Source organism: Enoplosus armatus, chromosome 20, assembly GCF_043641665.1.
Source record: "Enoplosus armatus isolate fEnoArm2 chromosome 20, fEnoArm2.hap1, whole genome shotgun sequence".
Taxonomy (NCBI): Eukaryota; Metazoa; Chordata; class Actinopteri; order Centrarchiformes; family Enoplosidae; genus Enoplosus; species Enoplosus armatus.
Window position 1 is genome coordinate 3,108,266 of NC_092199.1, and position 19,067 is coordinate 3,127,332.

Genomic DNA, 19,067 nt, shown 5'->3' on the forward strand with positions numbered 1-19,067 from the left:
GAGAAGTTATCAGCCCTCCACATTTCTCTTAGCTGCGAGAGACCAGGGAGGACAAACTCGGCTGCATTTCTTTGAGGACAATAACAGCCCCCCCCTTAAAGCCTCACTTCGCATCCAGGCGGGACTCGTTGCTTCAATACAATCTGAAACATCTTCCTCACGATATTCAACGCAGGAGAAAGACGGGCGACGTCTTCCATTTTCGTCTCATCTTGCCTGTATTTGTCCTCAGTCTGATGTGCAGTGTTTGAGCTTCCAGGCCAGAAATGCTCCTCAAAACGTTCCAGCAGCACATTTAGCAGCTTCCCTTAGACTCTTTATGTTTTTAGCCATGCCAGCGGCGCAGCTCCAGGGCAGGCGATGTCAGCCGGTCGGACAGACGCTCCACCACTTCGCTCGAGACTAAAATAACTTGACAAATACTGGAAGGATTGCCGTGAGATACAGTCATGGTGCCCAGAGGATGAATCCTAATGACTTAATGATCCTCTGGCTTGAAGGATTTTCACATATCAGGTAAAATAGCTCCACATCTACTTCAGAACGTTTGGTTCTAAGTGAAATTGCCCAACAAATATTGGGTGGATTGTCATGAAATGGTACAGACATTCGTGGTCCCCACAGGACGGAGGTGATCCTGTGACGTTTCATTTAGCGCTGTCAAATTTTCAATTTACGTCCAAATACAAGTGCTAATTAGCAAATTTACCTCACAGAGAATATTCACAGAGAGACACAAGTTGATGGGTTTTGTTTCACGGCAAAGAGTTTATAGATTTGTATTATTAGGCATCAGGTTTGTACTCGTTTTAGTGTTCAAATGATATTCCAAGGGGATCATTTACAGGTCAGTTCAGTTCAGCTGTGATGCCTGCACAGATGGAGTTTTTCTGTTTTAATTAACTTTCACTAAATTCATTCATCATCCAGATAAACCCAAATCTAGTCTTCTGTGTTTTACACGACATGTTGACCAGAGTTTCAGGCTTTAACAATAATTACTGTTATTATATAAATATTCTTACGGGGTCTCCGGTCGACAGTTGTTTTTGCTGTACTGAACAGTGCCTTCCTATCTTTATATGATCAGTCTGTCAGGCTTTCTGTTCAAATCCAGCAGGATCCAGCAGGATCCATCAGGATCCAGCACGGTGCGAGTTCAGCTGGTGTCTGTGTGGAAGGCTGCGCTGAGGCTCTGAGGACACTTTCTGTCACTCGGACACTGACATGCGGTGATGAAAGCGGGCCAGAGGCTACTTTAGCTGACCGCCCTCCATCAGCGCTGAGCTGAAGTTGGGGGCCGGAGCTCGCGCTGTGCTGCTGATGTTGCCAAAGCGCCGCGCGCACGCGTCTCCTTTAAGGAGATGGACGCATCAGCAAATAAATTGCGCGTACAATAAATAAACACAGCAGATGATGATTTCTGATCTTACATCTCCGTGTTTGGCCCATTTCAAAGCGAGGCTGAGCTCTGTTGGTGCGATGACCGCAACATGGCTGTGATGCGCTGCACTGTCAGACATGCAGTGTGCTCTGTGTCTCCGGCACACATTGTCTCCGTCACATGAAAGACAATGCACAGATTGTATAAGGAGGATAACTCACGCGCTCCCGTTGATCGATCCGTGGATGCCATCGCTCGGGAGAGTAGGAGGCGGGGGCAGAGCACCCCCAAAAAAGCGCTCTGTTTCACGGTGTGTCAAGTGCCCGGTTACAGCCTGCTGGCCTCTGCTCCAGTCCTCCTCCTGTGCTCCTGTGGCAGGGACTAGCACGCCTCCTGTAGTTGCTACTGTGCAGGACTGAGCATCACATCGCACACCGTGGAGCTCCACTAGTGTGGGATGATGATGTCGCGGGAATAGGAGCGTCAGTCTCTCCTTTTAACGAGAACATCTATGTCTGCTGCTTTACAGGGAGAGCCAAGGCGACGCATCCCTCAGCAACCTGCAGAAACACAGCAACACATCAGATGCTCCTCTTCAGATATTTGTTTCCTTGGAAATGAAAGGATGAAACCCTAAACAGGCTCTAAGCAGGAGAGGGAATACGGTAAAAGCAGTCGATAAACAGACTGAATTGTGTATTTATAGCACAAGATAAATGCAAACAATTCAACAGCTTACATTTAAAGCCACATGGCTCCACCAATGGCCACATCCTCTATACATGAACACTCCTCACACCTTCTGTTTCCCAGACTGTGAAGAAAACGCGTCTGTATGTGGTTAAAAATTGGCATTACATAAAGTGTCAGAGCCGGGAAACACCATTTATATCTGACTCCTCAGTCTTTTACGGCCTTGACCATAATTTGGGTCAATGCCCCACTTTTGTGCCAAGAGTGAGAAACTGTTGTTTCACTGAAACGTCTGTGGGGAGTTTCAACATGCAATACTGAATGAACTCTTTAGTTTCAATATTTTATATCTTATCATTAGAGAGCTTGTTCTTGGTGATCACAAGCAATTGTTTTCATTTTGTCTTTGTTTTCTAAATATTCAAATATTTTTATTTCCACTCCAAATTATTTATACATTCAGTATTAATATATTCCAATAGTCAGTATTTTCTACACTTCACGCCTTCTTACATAGAAAATAACAATTTCCCCGCTAAGTCTATAAAATACTTTATAAACCATAGATAGAGTACATGGCCAAAAGTATGTGGACACCATATGTAATTGTTCAGCATTAATCTGCTGCTCTAATGGCCTCCACCCCTGATTTTGGGAACCGGTCTGTCTTAATTGGATCCAAACATGATAAACAGCCCCAGACCAAAGGTGTCTACATACATTAGGCCATAAAGTGTAAATAATCTGAAAAATATTGCTTGTTTTTTTTTGTTCATCAATTAATGTGCTGCTTAGAACGTTTGATTGATGCAGGAATAAAAGGACATTTCAAATATGGACTGTACCAGAGTCTGATGGAAGTATATGAGCTTAGTCAGAGACACTTTTATCTGCCTGGTGTAAAAAAGCCTACTCATGCCAGGTGTTGCCTGGCTCCATAATCTTCCAGACTGTCTGCATAAATGTATTTATGTGCGCAGGGAAGTCACCAACCCCAGCTGAAATACTGCCTCTTGTGAAACTCTCCAGGACTGTGCAGCTCCATAAACCCTGCCTGTGTGAGAAATCAGGAACAACATCTCTCCGTATGATTCTCCCAGGTTGGTGTGCTGTCAGTGGAAACTCCACACACTTCCTGCAGGAGCTGATGTGAGTGATGGATTCATGATGGATAACCACAGGGATCAGAAACTGTCTCCTCCATCTTTTTCTTTTTTTTTACATTCAGCGTGAGATGGCGCTTATCGCTCCATTTCACAACTCTCCCCGTATACTGACGGGGTGCTATTCTTGTGCATTAAACCCAAGATAGACTGCGTCTTCTGAGCATTTCAGGACGCAATTATCAAGGTTCATTCATTCAGTCGTGGACAAGAGAGCAAACAGAAGTGAAGAGAACGCCGAGGCTCACATAAATGTAGATTTTTACACACACGAGCATAGAGTCATAAATATATATATATATTATAGGAGTAGTAGTATATGAAGTAGTAACACATCTGTAACACTTTTATTTTGTATTGCATTATATTACTTCCAGAGTTGCACAACTGGATTTCATTTACACAACTCACTTATATATTGTATATATATATCTTTTTAATGTAATTTCTTTAATCTCTTATTTTAGTTTAACGCTCAAGTTAACTATCAAGTTTTTTTAATGTGTTTTCTAACCTCTCAGTCCGTCTCTGTGCTGCTGCTGTAACATGGAGCGTTCAAAGACCCTTTATCTTATAACAACATACTGACCCCAGTTTTATGTCGTGGAATGGGTTGTCAAGGTTAAACAAAAATGTCTATTCATCATTACTGTGATTGTTAAAATGCCTCTTTATGTTCAGCAACCTCTTGCTGTTTCACCTGGAAGACTAAATCAGTCTTATTGATGGAGCAGTGCTGCTTGTGGATGTAAGTTTAACTGAATACCATTGCTTTCGTATTTTAGAAAAGACGCATGCCGAATATTAAATTGAAGTCTTTCTTATCTGTTTATACTTTTTCCTTGAAACTCTCTACAGTTTGTTCAGCTACTTCTTGTATTGGATTAATCTCAGTGGTGACATAAAGACCGTTATTACTTTTTTTACCCCCCCTCTATTAACGGGTATACACTGTGTGCTGTTGTGCAAAACTCCAGAAACTAATTTTAAAAAATTTAGGAACTTATATGGCTTTTGTTTCCAGGTGAAAATTTGATTCAATGAAATGTATCTGGTTGAATCCGACAGTCCAGAGAGTCCTGGATCTGGACCTTTCAGATCCTGAGTAGGCCTCTGATTACAGGGATGTTATAGTGATTTCCCTTCAGGGCCAGAACACACAACCACCACCCTCACCCTGGGTGCATACTGCATCAAATACATAACATACTTGTGGGTGTTTCTTATATAACCCTACATATAAACAGCCATTTTTATGTTGTGTTGAATTTACTGATTCATTCATTTTCTTTACTGCCTCTTATTCTCTGTCTCTCTCAGGGGACACAGTGGGCAGAAGAAAAAGAAGGCAGTTTTTTGAAATGTTGCCCTTGAGCCTATAGGCAACAGATTACGTGTACTGTAACAGACATTTAGCAAAGAAGCAGCCCATCAGTTAATAATTATTCAGCCGGCTCAGACATCAAAATATTTCTAATAAAATAATATATATTACTCATTTGTTTTGCACATGTAATTGCTGCCTGGTTTGTGTTCAGTCGGTCGGGTGGATGGTGGACGTGTAGTGTGCAGGACTTTGACACCAGAGAGTTGGATTTGCGTCACGACTCCTGTGTGCCGTTAGTGTTGGGCAACAGAAGCACTTTGGTTTAGCTGAGGGAAAGATGGTTACGTGTTAATAGTAAAAAGTAAACATGCCCTGTGTTGTAATTCAAGGCAGTGTTTACTTTTTTAATATTTAAGCTAGACATCCATCTTTCCCTAACATTAACCTTCAAACTGCTACATCCTGCTCTAGTTGGTACGACAGCATATTGTAGGCAAACAAATTACATTCGTGTTCAGTTAATGTTTTGCAGATATGTTGATAAAAACACTATCCGGACAGAAATTACTAGTATATAAATGTCATCATACAGTCATAAACTAGTGACTTTGACTGACATCTCAGTGCAGCAGCACATAAATGACTGTACGCCGTGTTAACACATAGAATTTATTTGCTGCACTCAAATCACTTTTTATGTTCATTCACTTTCCTGACGAGAGAAACACAAGAATATGTAACTCGGAAAACAACTGAAAGAGAGAGCAGAACCGTTACACAGCTGAGATCCAGAACAGTAACCAGACTGTATGTCCCACTGCTGGCCAGATGTTGGCTGTGATGCATAATTTGTCCGTTTTTCTGTTGTTTTAGCGTCTCAGTGTGGGATGAGAGCTCTCTGAATCTCATTCAGAAGGCTAGGCAGTGAATAAATCATGAACACGTCTACATTCAAACATTTGTTGAAACATTTTTTTGGCTACATAACCTTTGAACGACTTGTTCACTGCTGAAGTTTTCTCTCTTTCGCTTATATTCCCCCGCTGTACTCTCTCCGTTGTTCAACGTCAGTGTGATTATAATGACCATGTAAAAGCTCAATTCAAACGCTTGATTAGTGGCGCGTCCTCTCTAAGCTGCATTTACGTAGCACTGCCATTATCAGCTGCTTTCATGAATAGGAACTAAACACACTGTGAATGTTGGCATGATTACACTGGCCACACAACGTGTTAAAATGCAATGGGCTTGATTAATTATTAAATGTTTTGGTCTTTTCAAAAGCAGGAACGTTTCATGACTGAGAACAGACTTCAGTAAGAAGTAGATTCAAACTTTTAATTAGGGAGAATCTTTTTTTTTTTTTACAATGAACTTGCACCCTTTGAAGGGAATCGTTGGCATTTAAAATGTACTTTCTAATTGAAGTGACCCCCAGTTCTGCCTAATGGGCCATCAACAGCTCCCCCTGGCCTGCAGCGGGAGGAAATTTCCACTGGAGTTGTTGTTGTCCAGTTACGCACTCTTCAACCAACACGGCACTGACAGGATGCCCAAACATTTAAGCCTGATATGCCCGGCTGTTTGTTGACAGTGGGGAATAGGAGCTGACTACTGGCAGGAATGTGGGCTGATGGAGAGCGGAAAAGTACTGGGGGTAGCCGACAACTACCCCGCTGCACCCCCCACCCCTGACCAGTTAAGCACTCTCCACTAGATGTGTCTCCAGGGCCAGTAATAAACAAGGACAGCTTGCAGCAACAGAATAAAACTCAACTGGAACTTATAGACTGGAAAGAAGTTGTTTAAATTATTATCTGTCATGGATTCATAAAGAAGGTCCTGCTGCTCTTTATTGGACTCATTTATTGAAGCCATAATGACGAGGAAGAATCTATCCAGTGGTTTCAGCAAAATGTACTCAAAGTGTTAAAAGTAAAAGTACTCATTATGCTGAAAAATGGCTCAGACTTTGTCTCTCACAATACCAATTCCTATTCCAAAGAGGCCAGAGATTGCTGTGGTTTCCGATCATGGAAGCACTGTACTGATTTGGAAACTGTACTCGGTGTGCATCAGTCCCCTGATACCTGATACCTGTTTACTGAGGCCAGTTTCTGCTCCGTTACCAGTCTGACGAATCAGTACTGGTAGTTACTGATGTGTAAGTAGTACTGTAATGTTGCTGTTGGTCCAGGTGGAACTCATTTTAGTATTAGGTCGTTTAATCTATAACAATGCATCATATGTTTTAAAATATTTCCCTCTGAAATGTAGTGGAGTCGAAGTATAAAGTAGGATAGAACAGAAATATTAATGCCTCAAAATTGTACTTGAGCACTTTGCTTGAGTAATAACAACAAAGAAACAGACGAAGAAAAGAGGAATAACATGGAATAAAAAATGAAAGGGGAACACCAACGTCAACATCGGAGAGTTAGAGGAGAAACACACAGAAGTTGTGACTGGACTGTTTGATTCCCATGAAATCTCAATCTCAATATTCACTGATATCACTGAAATAGATGCAAGAAATTTCAGTTTACTGCCTTACAGCTATTATTTAGAAACATCATTGGTTGACATGCAGCCATTACAGCTGCAGCGAGACAGAGGGTCCACCTTTATATGAAATGAGCTGGCCTAAATAACTTTGAAAAATGCAGAAAAGCCATCTGTTTTACTTTACTGCCCTCAATTTCCTGTGGTCAAACACAAATAAATCTCCACAGGTAATAAATCTGCTGCTGACCGAGGCCTTTTCTTCCCCAGCAGGAGCTCCTTCGAGGCCTCCTGTACTCTCTTTGAAAGGACACATCTGCCTGAAGGACAACAATATTTTGCTGTGACTGGCAGATTTAAATATGTTGCGTGATAGGTGACACGCTTTGTTGTGAACTCGGTGGTGTTTAAATCCAGACTATACTGCAAGCAAAACATAAAAACACCTGGGCTGGATATAAAACATGCTGGTATTTTGTGTTTATCAAGTGGGCAGTTTACATCACAGATGCCCAAAAACACTCAGAATACTTTGAGCTGAAACACAATGAAATCCTGTAAGAGCATGGTTGTAGCTGATATAGCACAACAACCACTAAAAGCCAAACAACTGACACTTGAAAACAATATGACTAATACCTGTTTTGATATTGTCTAGCAGGAGTCAGCATATTATCTGCTGTGAGTTGGCAAAGCTGAAATGAGCCGTGATATTTTGAGGTGCAGATTTTCTGACATCACACTGCAATATTACTTTCAGGTTTTTATTGTTTCCCACATACATGTACAAAAGGTGTAAAGTTGTAAATATTTTGATGGGGAGGCAGGCCAGGCTGGCTTTATTAGGACAATCCCAACTGTACTGACACAGCCGCCGCTTATGTAATGGGAGATTTGAGCAGGACACTGTGTTCCCTGACAAAGGCATTTCTTTTCAAAGCCATGGGTGGCAGGCGTCCAGAGAATCATTCACAGAGGGTGAACTTCTGTCCATCAGGAGAGGAGGAAGTAAACAAGGAGCATCTGACTGCGTTATCGTCCAGATGAGGACGGAGGTGAATGGAATTCCCTGGAGTTTACAAGCAACTTCTTCTGCTTCACCTCCTAAACTACAAATCTGTTCGCGAAAATGACTCCTGAGTGAGCCCATCACCCCTCCATTGAATTAATTCATCTGAAATCAATAGTAGGTTTCCAAAAGGCCTTTTAGTAGACATACTGGCCTTGAGCAGCAGCAGCAGCAGCAGCAGCAGCAGCAGCAGCTCTTTTGGTAGACTGACAGATTGGCCTCTTCTGTGTACTTTCATAATTTAATAATATAATAATAAAACTAATGTAAATGTAAAACAGTTTATTTTCATTATTTCAACCAAACCGAGCATGATCAGACCCACATAAAACCCGGTCATAAGCATGTCAGATATGGTCAAAAGTATGTGGACACCCCAGTCACATACCTCTGTGTACCTTTGGTGTGGAGCCCTCAGTTCCAATTCAAATAAATCTACAGCATACAAAGATATTTTAGACAGTGCTTCTAACTCTGTGACAACAGTTTGTGTTTGTCCATAATAGGAATGTTTTTTCTGGTTTGGTGTGGAAGAACTGGACTGGCCTGCACAGGGCCCTGACCTCAACCCCACCCGACACCTTTGGGATGAATTTGAAGGCCGACTGTGAGCCAGACCTGATCACCCAACATCAGTGTTGGACCTCAGTGATGGGAGCAACTACTGTACTTAAGTATTTCCATTTATGCTACTGTGTGCAGCATGTTATAATCCAGTTATATAACATACATGATTCTGCATAATGAGTACTTTTACTTTTGGTATAGTAAAGTATAGTTTTATGCTAATACTTTCTTACTTAAGTAAGAGTTTGAACACAGAACTTTTACTAGTAACAGAGTCTTTTTATACTGCAGCATTGCTACTTTTACCTGTGTAAGAAATCAGAGTACTTCTTCTTCAACCACTGCTGAAAAGTAATATCAGATGAATGCAGTAAAAAGTACAACACTTGGTTATTAGGGACCTTTACTTATTTGCAGCACATCTGGTCTGGCAGAGTCAGAAGTGGTTGTTTGTGTCATAACTAATCGGTGAATAACCTCTTTACATAATCGAAGGGGGTGAACGTGTCTCTCAGGAGGAGATCTCTGACTGGGAGCACCCAAACATTCTAAACCCTCCCCCTCCAGCGGTTCCTATTGGCCAGTCTGGAACGTAAATAAAAAATCCCGTCGTTCTATTGGCTGGAGCTCGCTGCCTTTCCGCGGTCCTCCCCTGTTGTTATCCGAAGGCACGTTAGCGGCGTCGGTCAGTTGGAGGAGTAGCCTCGTAAAGTAGCCTCGTAAAGTAGCCTAGCATCGGACGTTGTGGTCAAACTCGAGAGGCAGGACGCTCCGCAGCAATAATGAAGTTCGTCAGGTTTATAATGAAAAATGCCGCCTTGGCCAGTGTGCCCAAACACATCGAACATTTTTCTAAATTTTCTCCTTCACCGCTCTCCATGAAGCAATTCCTGGATTTCGGTGAGTATCGATCCCCGATCAGATGGGTCATATCAAGGGAAAGGGGGGGGGGGGGGTGGGGGGGCTGTTCGAGCTGTGTAGATCTCACCAGAAATGTACTGTGATTCAGTGACAAGCATATCTGTAAAAATGAACCACCATCTGCTCCAGCGGGTGTTTGGCTGAAGCAGCATAGTGCTCATAGTGCAGAGTGTTGCGTCAGATCTGTAGCAGGCTGCACTGTTTGGGCCCTACAAGAAGAAGGACAGCATAGACTTGCATTGCTCCTACTAAGAATTACTGATAATTTAAGATAAAAGTCTCCCAGCTGCTTGCAGATGAACTGTCTTGGAAACTGTGCAGACGAATTCAGTGTAACATTCACAAACACAAATGTGAAAGAAATGTTGTCACTAATTGTAGAGCAAAGTGCTTATAAACTATTCAGATATCCAGTTTATTATAACAGTTATTAGTATTAGGGCTGGAGCTAACTGTCATTTCATTATCTATTAATCTTATTTTTTTTTTCAATTATTCAATTAATACTCTGGTTGAAATTTCAGAAAATATTAAAAAAAAAGCCAAATATTTGGAGGTGATGTCTTCAATAGTCCAAAGTGCTCCAGTTCTGTCTATTGATCTCGCAGGACTGCAACTAATGATCATTTTCATTATCGATTAATTTCCTGATTTGTCTTAAAGAACGTGTTATTATAACGTATTAAAACCCAAATATATTACATTTACCATCATACAAGTCTAAATTTTAGAAGCTGAAGCATTAGAAGCATTTTCAATTTAAACAAGTAATGATCATTTTCTGGCAGTCTGAAAAAGGAATTGATAAATCGCTTCATCGCTAATAATTATTTTTCTCGGTGTTGATTCAGGTTCCATCAACGCCTGTGAGAAGACATCCTTTGCCTTTTTGAGACAGGAGCTCCCTGTGAGACTCTCAAACATCATGAAGGAAATTAACCTGCTGCCTGACAAACTGCTCTCGACCCAGTCAGTGCAAATGGTGCAGAGCTGGTCAGTCAAACCAGGAACATGGATTTGTGTGTTGTTATGATCCAAGTTACCTAACGCCTCAACTAAGCTGTGCTGTTCTTTTGATTCAACACAAACGATGTCCCAAAATAACAGAACAAACTGTCTCTCTCTCAGCCTCTGTGGGGTTTCATTAAAACTATATTTAATACCAGATTTCATCCCCTGAGTAGTGAGATGTTCGCAGCTGTTGATTTGTTTATTTCCATGTTGTAGGACGGTTTGTTTTCCCGCTGTGATAACGTCACGCTCAGAATTACAAAAGGACCCTTTGACGTCTGAGGTTGATTTCCTTCCAACTAGCTCTGTGTAGAGGGGGGGGGGCGGCCTCTCAGCTCTGAACTTTACCCTAGTTTCTCATTACATGTCACATGACCTTGTTTTCAGTTTGGTCTGCTTTCCTTTCCTTTGTGAGGAATGTACCACGACCAAAATATCCTTGCAATGATTAAAATACCCTTTTCTTTTCACTAATAAGATTCCTTCAGGCTCCCTCAGCTGTTTGTTTTGCATTTTACAACATGTGTTTATGTGTGTGTGAACATCTTTATCTTATCATTTTATCAGGTATATCCAGAGTTTAATGGAGATCCTTGAATTCCTTGACAAGAATCCTGATGACTACAAAGTCCTGGGAGAGTAAGTTCCTAGTTTTCTCTCACAGAGCGAGTTTGTAGTCTAAACTGCTGTTTTCATGTTTTGAAGAGACACAATACCCTCTTATGTTTAAATAAAGTTTTTAAGGCTGTGTTCATGTCAGATTTTTGGATGACTTTTTAGCTTTGATACAGTGTCCCGACACTCACACTTCTTTTTTCTCTGTTTGGACACTTAATTCCTACATATGTCCTTCTGTACTGTTTTCCTTTTTCAGTGTGATACAACAGAACTCCTGACAGCTTGATGTCTTTGTATCCTCCTTCCCCAGGTTTGTTGACACCTTAGTTACCATCAGAAACAGGCACAACGATGTCGTGCCGACTATGGCCCAGGGTATCCTCGAATACAAAGAGGTCTTCCCCCACGACCCAGTAACCAACCAGAATATTCAGTACTTTCTGGACCGCTTCTACATGAGCCGCATCTCCATCCGCATGCTCATCAACCAGCACAGTGAGTAACGTTCAATGTTCAACGTCAAGTTTCATAATTCACTACTGAATATTGTCTCTCCAGGCTGTGCTGCATTGTTTTGCTCACTCTGCTCACTGTCACTCGCTTGACGCCCAGAAGGGAAAATAAGTCTCTACCCTGAAGTGATCCTTATAACACGTCGCCTCACGAACTTTATTGTCACATCCATTACAGATTTCTGTGTGGGATGTGTTTTGCTAGCATGGGGAGCAGTTAGAGTCGAGTTAGACTTCACATCATAAAATATGAATATACTTAAACATGCAACATGCAAAATTATTGCAGGATGTAAACAGATGTAGACAGAAGCAAATGGGATATAAACTACTGTCTTTTGTTACTCCTTCTTCCTTTAGCCAGCACTAGTTTAGTTCAGATATGATGTTTGGGCGGTTGTAGCTCAGACAGTCGAGCAGGTTGTCCATTAATGTCAACGTGTCCTTTAGCAAGATGCTAAAACCCACTGCTTCCATCTGTTGTGGCTCAAACCACTACGCATATTTTATTGGGGTTTTTCTTTCTGTGATTTATTACATTGAATTTGATTTTTTAATTCAGGTTATTCCTAGATCTAGTGCTGAAAAGACACAAAGATTTGAACAGCAGACTGCCTGCTCTAGGACGATATTATGCTGCTATTCAGAGTCGTGTGCGAGCTTGCAGAGGCATCGTCAGTCATGTGGAACAAGGATTGTTGATGCATATCACCGTTGTGATAGTGTAGCCTTTAAAAACTGCCGTTGCACGAAGGGAAAACCATTATGCTCCAATGAATTTACAGTAGAACCTCGTATGTGTCTCACGGCATGTTTTGGCTTCTATGTTTTCTTTCCCTGCACTTATTTTATTGTGTTATTACTTTGAGTATCAAACTTCAATGCTGGGTACCGGCCGAGATGTGCTTCTGGCACTGAGCATCATGAAGTACCAGACGTTGGCCTCAAATGCTTCGTCAGATTCTCAGTCTTGTTTACTTGTTCTTTGATTAGATATCAGCAAATTTTTTTTGACTTTTTGTTTTTTTGTTAACAAGTTTGGCTGTTGAAAAAACATTTTTATATTCTTCAGTGTGTGAAGAAGTATCTTGGCATCAGTACCAAAACTTTGTATTGACAGATTTCAAACGATACTCAGCCCTAAATATCACTTAATTTGATATGCTGATGGTTCAATGATGACAGATAACACACTGATTTCTGTCCTTTTGTTCTCTGCAGCTCTCATTTTTGACGGTACTGCCAACCCTGTCCACCCAAACACCATTGGGAGCATTGACCCTCACTGTGAAGTCGGAGATGTAGTCCAGGGTAAATATTAGTTATCTTTAAAGTTAAATGGGTTGTAATCACGTATTTATAAAAAATAATCTGATTCTGTCGGTATTGTAATCACCCCCCCCTCTTTTTTTCTTCAGATGCCTTCCACAGTGCCAAGATGCTGTGTGACCAGTACTATCTCCGCTCCCCTGATCTGATACTACAGGAGATGAGCAGTAAGCTAACACTGATTTAATCTGGCAGGTTAAATACAAACCCAGTTTAATGCCAACATCCCAAAGGGAAAACATCTATTTAGATTTAGATAACAAATTGAGCCGAGTCCTCTGTGTGTACATACAGTATGAGTGTAAATTAACATTCAGCCAGATGGACCTGAGGGGCCTCTAATTATAGCATTGAAGCTGAAATAATAGTAATGGCTCAATGGGCTCTACTGACTGCATCAGACAATATTGACACACAGACCTTTTCCTCTCCATCTTCTCAAACCTTAAAACCGGAGCAGAGCAAACATCCACGAGTGGCGAGGATGATGCATTTTAAATGAAGTGGCCGGGATTAACAAGCACTATTTGTTTTCTCCTCCTGTGTAGATAAGAAGAACCTTCCAATAAGCATCGTATACGTGCCATCTCACCTTTATCACATGCTGTTTGAGCTCTTCAAGGTATGACACGTTGTATAGTTTTGTATTATAGACTGCTTAATTATATTACAGTGAGAAATAAACTTGAAATTATTAAAAAAAACATTTTCTAATGTTATATATATATATATATATATATATGTATTTTCTATTTTGTAGAATGCTATGAGAGCCACCATTGAGACCCATGAGAACAGCAACAACCTTCCACCCATTCAGGTCATGGTGTCTCTTGGCGGCGAGGACATGTCAATCAAGGTGGGTTGCAAATTACAGAGCAGATTCTTGAAATGGTTCGTTTTTGTTATTTTGGTAAAGAGGGGCTCCTCGGTCTGTCGTCAGGTCTTGACGAGGCCATGTAGTCTGTTTTTGCAGGTTCAGTCTGTGTTTGTGCAGGTTCCTCCCAAGAGTTAGTGTTCACATACTTACTAATAGCATCTGGATTCACTTTAAATGGCCTGTGGGAGTGAACTGGAATGTGGGTGTGTATTTATGTTTGTGAGCTCTGTGTGAACCAGCGCATTTTTAACCAGTTTAATGAAGCCTGTAAATTATTTCACCGAGTTAATCTCTTACACTGTTGTCATTGCACATTTCAAATCAGTTTAGTATTAAATAAATGTATTATTCTGCGCTATTGCACTCAAAATGTGTCATTTAAAGCTAAGAGCGCCACCCTTTTTTTGACGTTGCCACCTGTTATGTAACGACTTCACCCTCAATTAAGCACAATGCCTGCTGGCAAGCAAAGCTACTAAGCTCTGATAAGATTAACTACATGGGCTGTGTGCCTTCGTAAACCTTGTCATTCATTCACATGTGTTGCCAGGACGTGTCGCTAACTGCTGGTTGTCTCTCTCACATTTACCGAAAGTGATGTACCACACACTAAACAAAAAAAGTTAAAAAGTTCAAGTGGACCATTTTTGTGTGTGTAATATGAAAGTTGTTGCTAGTAGTTATAAACTGCACACTCTGCAGTGCCCCTTAACTTATATAACCTATGAACAGCATGACAGTATGTTATCTAAAGTATAAGTAAGTTTTTTAATGTGGAGACTTGGATGAACACAGGCCTGGTCCTCCTGCACATTCACCATGACGATATGTGGAGTAAACAAACAGATGGCCACTTAGCTTCTATTGTTAAGTTGAGGCCAAGTGTTCACGACAGGCAGGCACTTTGTTATGGCTCGTCACCATCCTCTCTCCTTCCCCCTGTCTGTAGGTGAGTGACAAGGGTGGTGGTGTCCCCTTTCGAAGGATCGAGAACCTTTTCAGCTACATGTACTCCACCGCTCCTGCTCCGCAGATAGGAGAGTACACCCGGCCTCCGCTGGTAAGTAGAGATGCAGGCGGAGGGGTGCCAGGATTTCATTTATTAACTCGATTTCACTCCTACATATATTGAATAACGTTTTGCAGGCGCAAAGACGCTGTTAATTGCACCATATGCCATTTGGTAGCATTTCTGCACAGCCTGCAAGCATCGAAATGCTCATCTAGCCTTTTATTTAGACTCTCTTTCCTATTTAAAGAATAAACTCCTGGCATCATTTTTTTTGAGTGACCTACAATACACAAAGCAAACTTGACTAAAGACCTGTTTGTTTCAATGGAAGAGCGCTGCTGCTGCTTACAGTGTGGCGGAGAACAAAGCCTTCTTAAACCCTTGATCCCCCCCCCCCCCCCCCTCTCTATGCAGGCTGGCTTTGGCTACGGTCTGCCCATCTCTCGTCTCTACGCCAAGTACTTCCAGGGGGACCTGCAGCTCTACTCCATGGAGGGCCACGGCACAGACGCTGTCATCTACTTGAAGGTGAGCCAGACATGGTGATCATGCGTGAAACTGTGACAAGTCTGCAGCACATAACAGAGAGAGGAAACTGCCTTGTGACATGCTTTTGTTAAGCACAAACCAAACAGACCTGTGGAGCCGGTGCAGGTATGACAGGATATTTGTAATTACATCTTGTCCTCTTGCGCCTCCAGGCGCTGTCCACGGACTCCATCGAGAGGCTGCCGGTGTACAACAAAACTGCTCTGAAGAACTACAAAGTGAGCCAAGAGGCTGACGACTGGTGCATACCCAGTAAAGAGCCCCTAGATCTGAGCAACTATAAGGTGGCGAAGTGAAAATATCCTCCAGCCCCGGTGCTTCAAGCCTACCTACCATGAAGCCTTTAGAATTTCTGTCTTCATATTCCCATGTCATCATCTGTCAAGGCAGATGTGTGCACCGAGCTTTTTTTTTCTACTAAGAGGGTCATCTCCAGACTGAAGCAGACTAAGTGTCCTCTCATATTTCTGTCTGGTTGTAGCAGTAGTGTGGTCATGTTGTTTTCAGTCCCTGTTGTCCTTTTGGCTTCTTCATAAGAAAATAGAAAACAAGCTACTGACAGAGAAAACTTGTCAGAGTCACCTCGGAGTCATCTCCAATGTTGCATCAACAGGGAGCGTAAGTGGACATGCAGACTGGAGCCGTGTGCAGGTGGAGGCAGAGGCACCACCCAGCATGTTATGGGTGCGGGAATTTGCGTGGGCCGATGGAAAGTAACAGAGGAAGGTTTAAATATTCCAGTTAAAGACACATGCAGTAATGTTAAGACAGTAGATGTTTGGGAGCGACATAAGGGGGTATTCAGTTGAACAGGGGCGAACCTGTTGTTGAACAATTGAAAGAGGACCAGATCCTATCCCCTGTAGGAAATGTCACCCATGCCTTATAGTAGCAACTTCACCCAAAGGCTCATTTCATTGAAATACTTGAACTATTTAAAGAAATCCTCATGTTGCACCTTGTTGAATTTTAACTACTGTAATACTACTGGGTCCGTGGATTTGAACAAATGTAAAGTTGAGTGGTTTTGTGCTTTCTGCATGGATATGTGTTGGCGCTTTTGATATTTCAGCCTTTTAAAAATGTAATCACAATATTCAGACTAAGATACAGTGTTATCTTAATATGGGTTTTCTGGACCAGGCTGAATGTGCTTACAGTGTACAATCATTTGTATTAATTACAGGTACAAAGAGTATTACGTGATAGGAACTACAGCGCTATAGGGCCCAAGTTCTCTCTGATACACCACGATTTACAGCCAGAGCATTTTCCGTGCTTGTTGGGAGGGTTTGTGCTTTTAGCTGAGTTCAATGGAGGTTAGTGTTATAAAATCCCAGAAGGCAGCGCATGTCTTGTTTTAGTTCTCTCCCAGTCTGTGATCTAATAAGGCAAGGCCAGTCTCAGATTGTTTATTACTCTGTGCCATATGAGGAAAATAAATGCCCTGGGATCCATATGTTTTGAAAATGCACAGTTTTCTTTTGTATTTAATTGAAATTAATCATCCAGTATGTGAAAGGTTATTTTTATAGCTACACTTTTTTTTTGTGACTGAAGTGATTGTACATACTGTAAATACATCAAATAATAAAAAGAACTACAACTTCAGTACAAAATTCTTCTCTTGTGTTATTTTATTTTGCATTTCTGTGTGTTATAAGTAGACTACAGGTGATTAGGTGTATGCAGGTGATTGATTATGTCAATCCGCAGAGGATCCCTGTGGTGTAGTGTGGGATGCAGCAGTGTGGAGCAAAAAGGGAAATAATAAAAACGTTTTTTACGTCAGTGTCACTGGATCTGTTCTGAAGCTGGTGATGAGATCAAACTAAGGACAAATAGTCTCACCACCTACATGACCACAGGAAGATTTATGTCAGCAGTGGTTTCCAGCCCGCTGGCCTGTGGGCACAAACAGTTACACCACTACTATGGCAGCACATGACAAGGTGGATCACATTTCTAAAACTTTCTGGCCCAGAGACCAGTAAGGCAGAGGTCATCACGGGTAAACGGACAAGTCACGGATATCACGTGAGACTCACGTAGCTAATAGTAGTTGGCTTCTGTTGTGGTATTTGCACAATGTGAAAAGAGAGAGAGGCGCCGTACATTTCACTGAAGCTGAACTTCAGAGTCCAGCAGCCAAATAACAACCTTCGATGCTGTAAAAAGTTCTCAAAATGTATTTGAAATGAGCTCCACCTAAACCAGCTACAACATTAAAATGTTGCTTAATAAAACTGTAATGACAATAATTCATAATATATGAAAAACATTCCGAAAGTGGGGCATCTTGCATAATGAATACTTTTACATAAACTTGAGTTAATGGTAAATAAATAAGTACCTTTTGCTGATAATACTTAAATACCTGAATGCAGGACTTTGTGCTTTATTCAAACATTCACTTCAGCAAAGTTTCTCTTCCACCACTGAGCAATGACATCATGTGCACGGTAAGCTGATACACACAGGGAATGATGATCGACAAAATACTGTATCTGGATGGAACGTCAATGTATTAAGACCTTTTTATTACTATTAAATATATTTACAAGTAGTTTTGACTCAGCAGGCAGGTGCTATATTTCATTTGGCCCGTTTTCTTCTTCTGTTTTCGTTGATGAATGAAAGATCCTGCGGGTGGCAGATGTCCAGTGGGGCTCGTTTTACAGTCAGTCTCATGTTTATACGAGCCAACGGGCCAACAGCAGCAGGTCTAAATACGGCCACCGAGCCGGGGTGTTTACCCCCCGGCCACCACAGCTACATCGAGGAGTGGAAAGAATCCAACAGTGCCCTTCTCCTTATCTCATACAAACAAACGGCTGATAGACTCTCCATAGCAACAGGAACTACTACAGTACAGGAACAGGAACATCGTGTCCAACATCTGCATGTTAGTTTGTGCTGTACATCTCATTCTATTCAGAAGGTGTGTAATGTGAAAAGTCATTCAGATTATGTAACACAATACAGTGATTCCCAACCGGGGATACTTGCACCCCAGGAGATATGTCTGCAGGTGTCTGCAGGTATATGGAAAGATTAAAGAGTAGCTGATAAAAACAATACAAAATATGAGTTGAATAAAATCGACACACTGAGTGAGCTGTAATGCCTGAACACCAGGTGCTGCGATTGAAAGTGCAGTCATTGTTGGCAAGCATGCAAAGAAGTTGACACAGTTATCTAAAGATAGATAAGATAAATGATAAACGGTTGAAATAGTTAGATAAAAGTAATGGGAAAGTTGTCAAAATATGGCTAAAAGTAATAGATAAATGCTTGAAATACATAGCTTCAATTCATAAATAAACATTATAAATACTTAGCGACATGGATTTACCGGTTGAAATAGCTAAAAGCAATGGACAAGTGTTTGAAATAGCCAAAAGTAACGGATAATTAAAATGTCTTGTTGGGGGTTCGTTGGACAAAAACGTTTGGAAACCACTAAAATACAACAAATTTTACATGTAGTCTGGTGTATGAGGACAAACAACCTGGCTCAGTGGTCAAAT

General features: G+C 41.4%; 1 protein-coding gene across 3 annotated transcripts; it reads left to right on the forward strand.

Annotated features, from left to right (window-relative positions):
- The first annotated feature begins 9,414 nt into the window (after positions 1-9,414).
- On the forward strand, positions 9,415-17,148 carry pdk2a (pyruvate dehydrogenase kinase 2a). 3 transcript variants are annotated; one of them, XM_070926515.1, is made up of 11 exons: positions 9,415-9,605; positions 10,478-10,619; positions 11,205-11,276; positions 11,566-11,750; positions 12,989-13,078; positions 13,186-13,277; positions 13,656-13,718; positions 13,857-13,955; positions 14,926-15,036; positions 15,403-15,516; positions 15,690-17,148. In XM_070926515.1, the coding sequence occupies exons 1-11, from the start codon at positions 9,488-9,490 to the stop codon at positions 15,831-15,833; spliced, it is 1,230 nt and encodes a 409-aa protein (XP_070782616.1). In that variant the 5' UTR covers positions 9,415-9,487; the 3' UTR covers positions 15,834-17,148. The 3 variants fall into 3 exon arrangements, with proteins under 3 accessions (XP_070782616.1, XP_070782615.1, XP_070782617.1); XM_070926514.1 differs by having other exon boundaries at positions 13,186-13,263; positions 13,645-13,718; XM_070926516.1 differs by having other exon boundaries at positions 13,186-13,260; positions 13,645-13,718.
- The last annotated feature ends 1,919 nt before the right edge of the window (positions 17,149-19,067 follow it).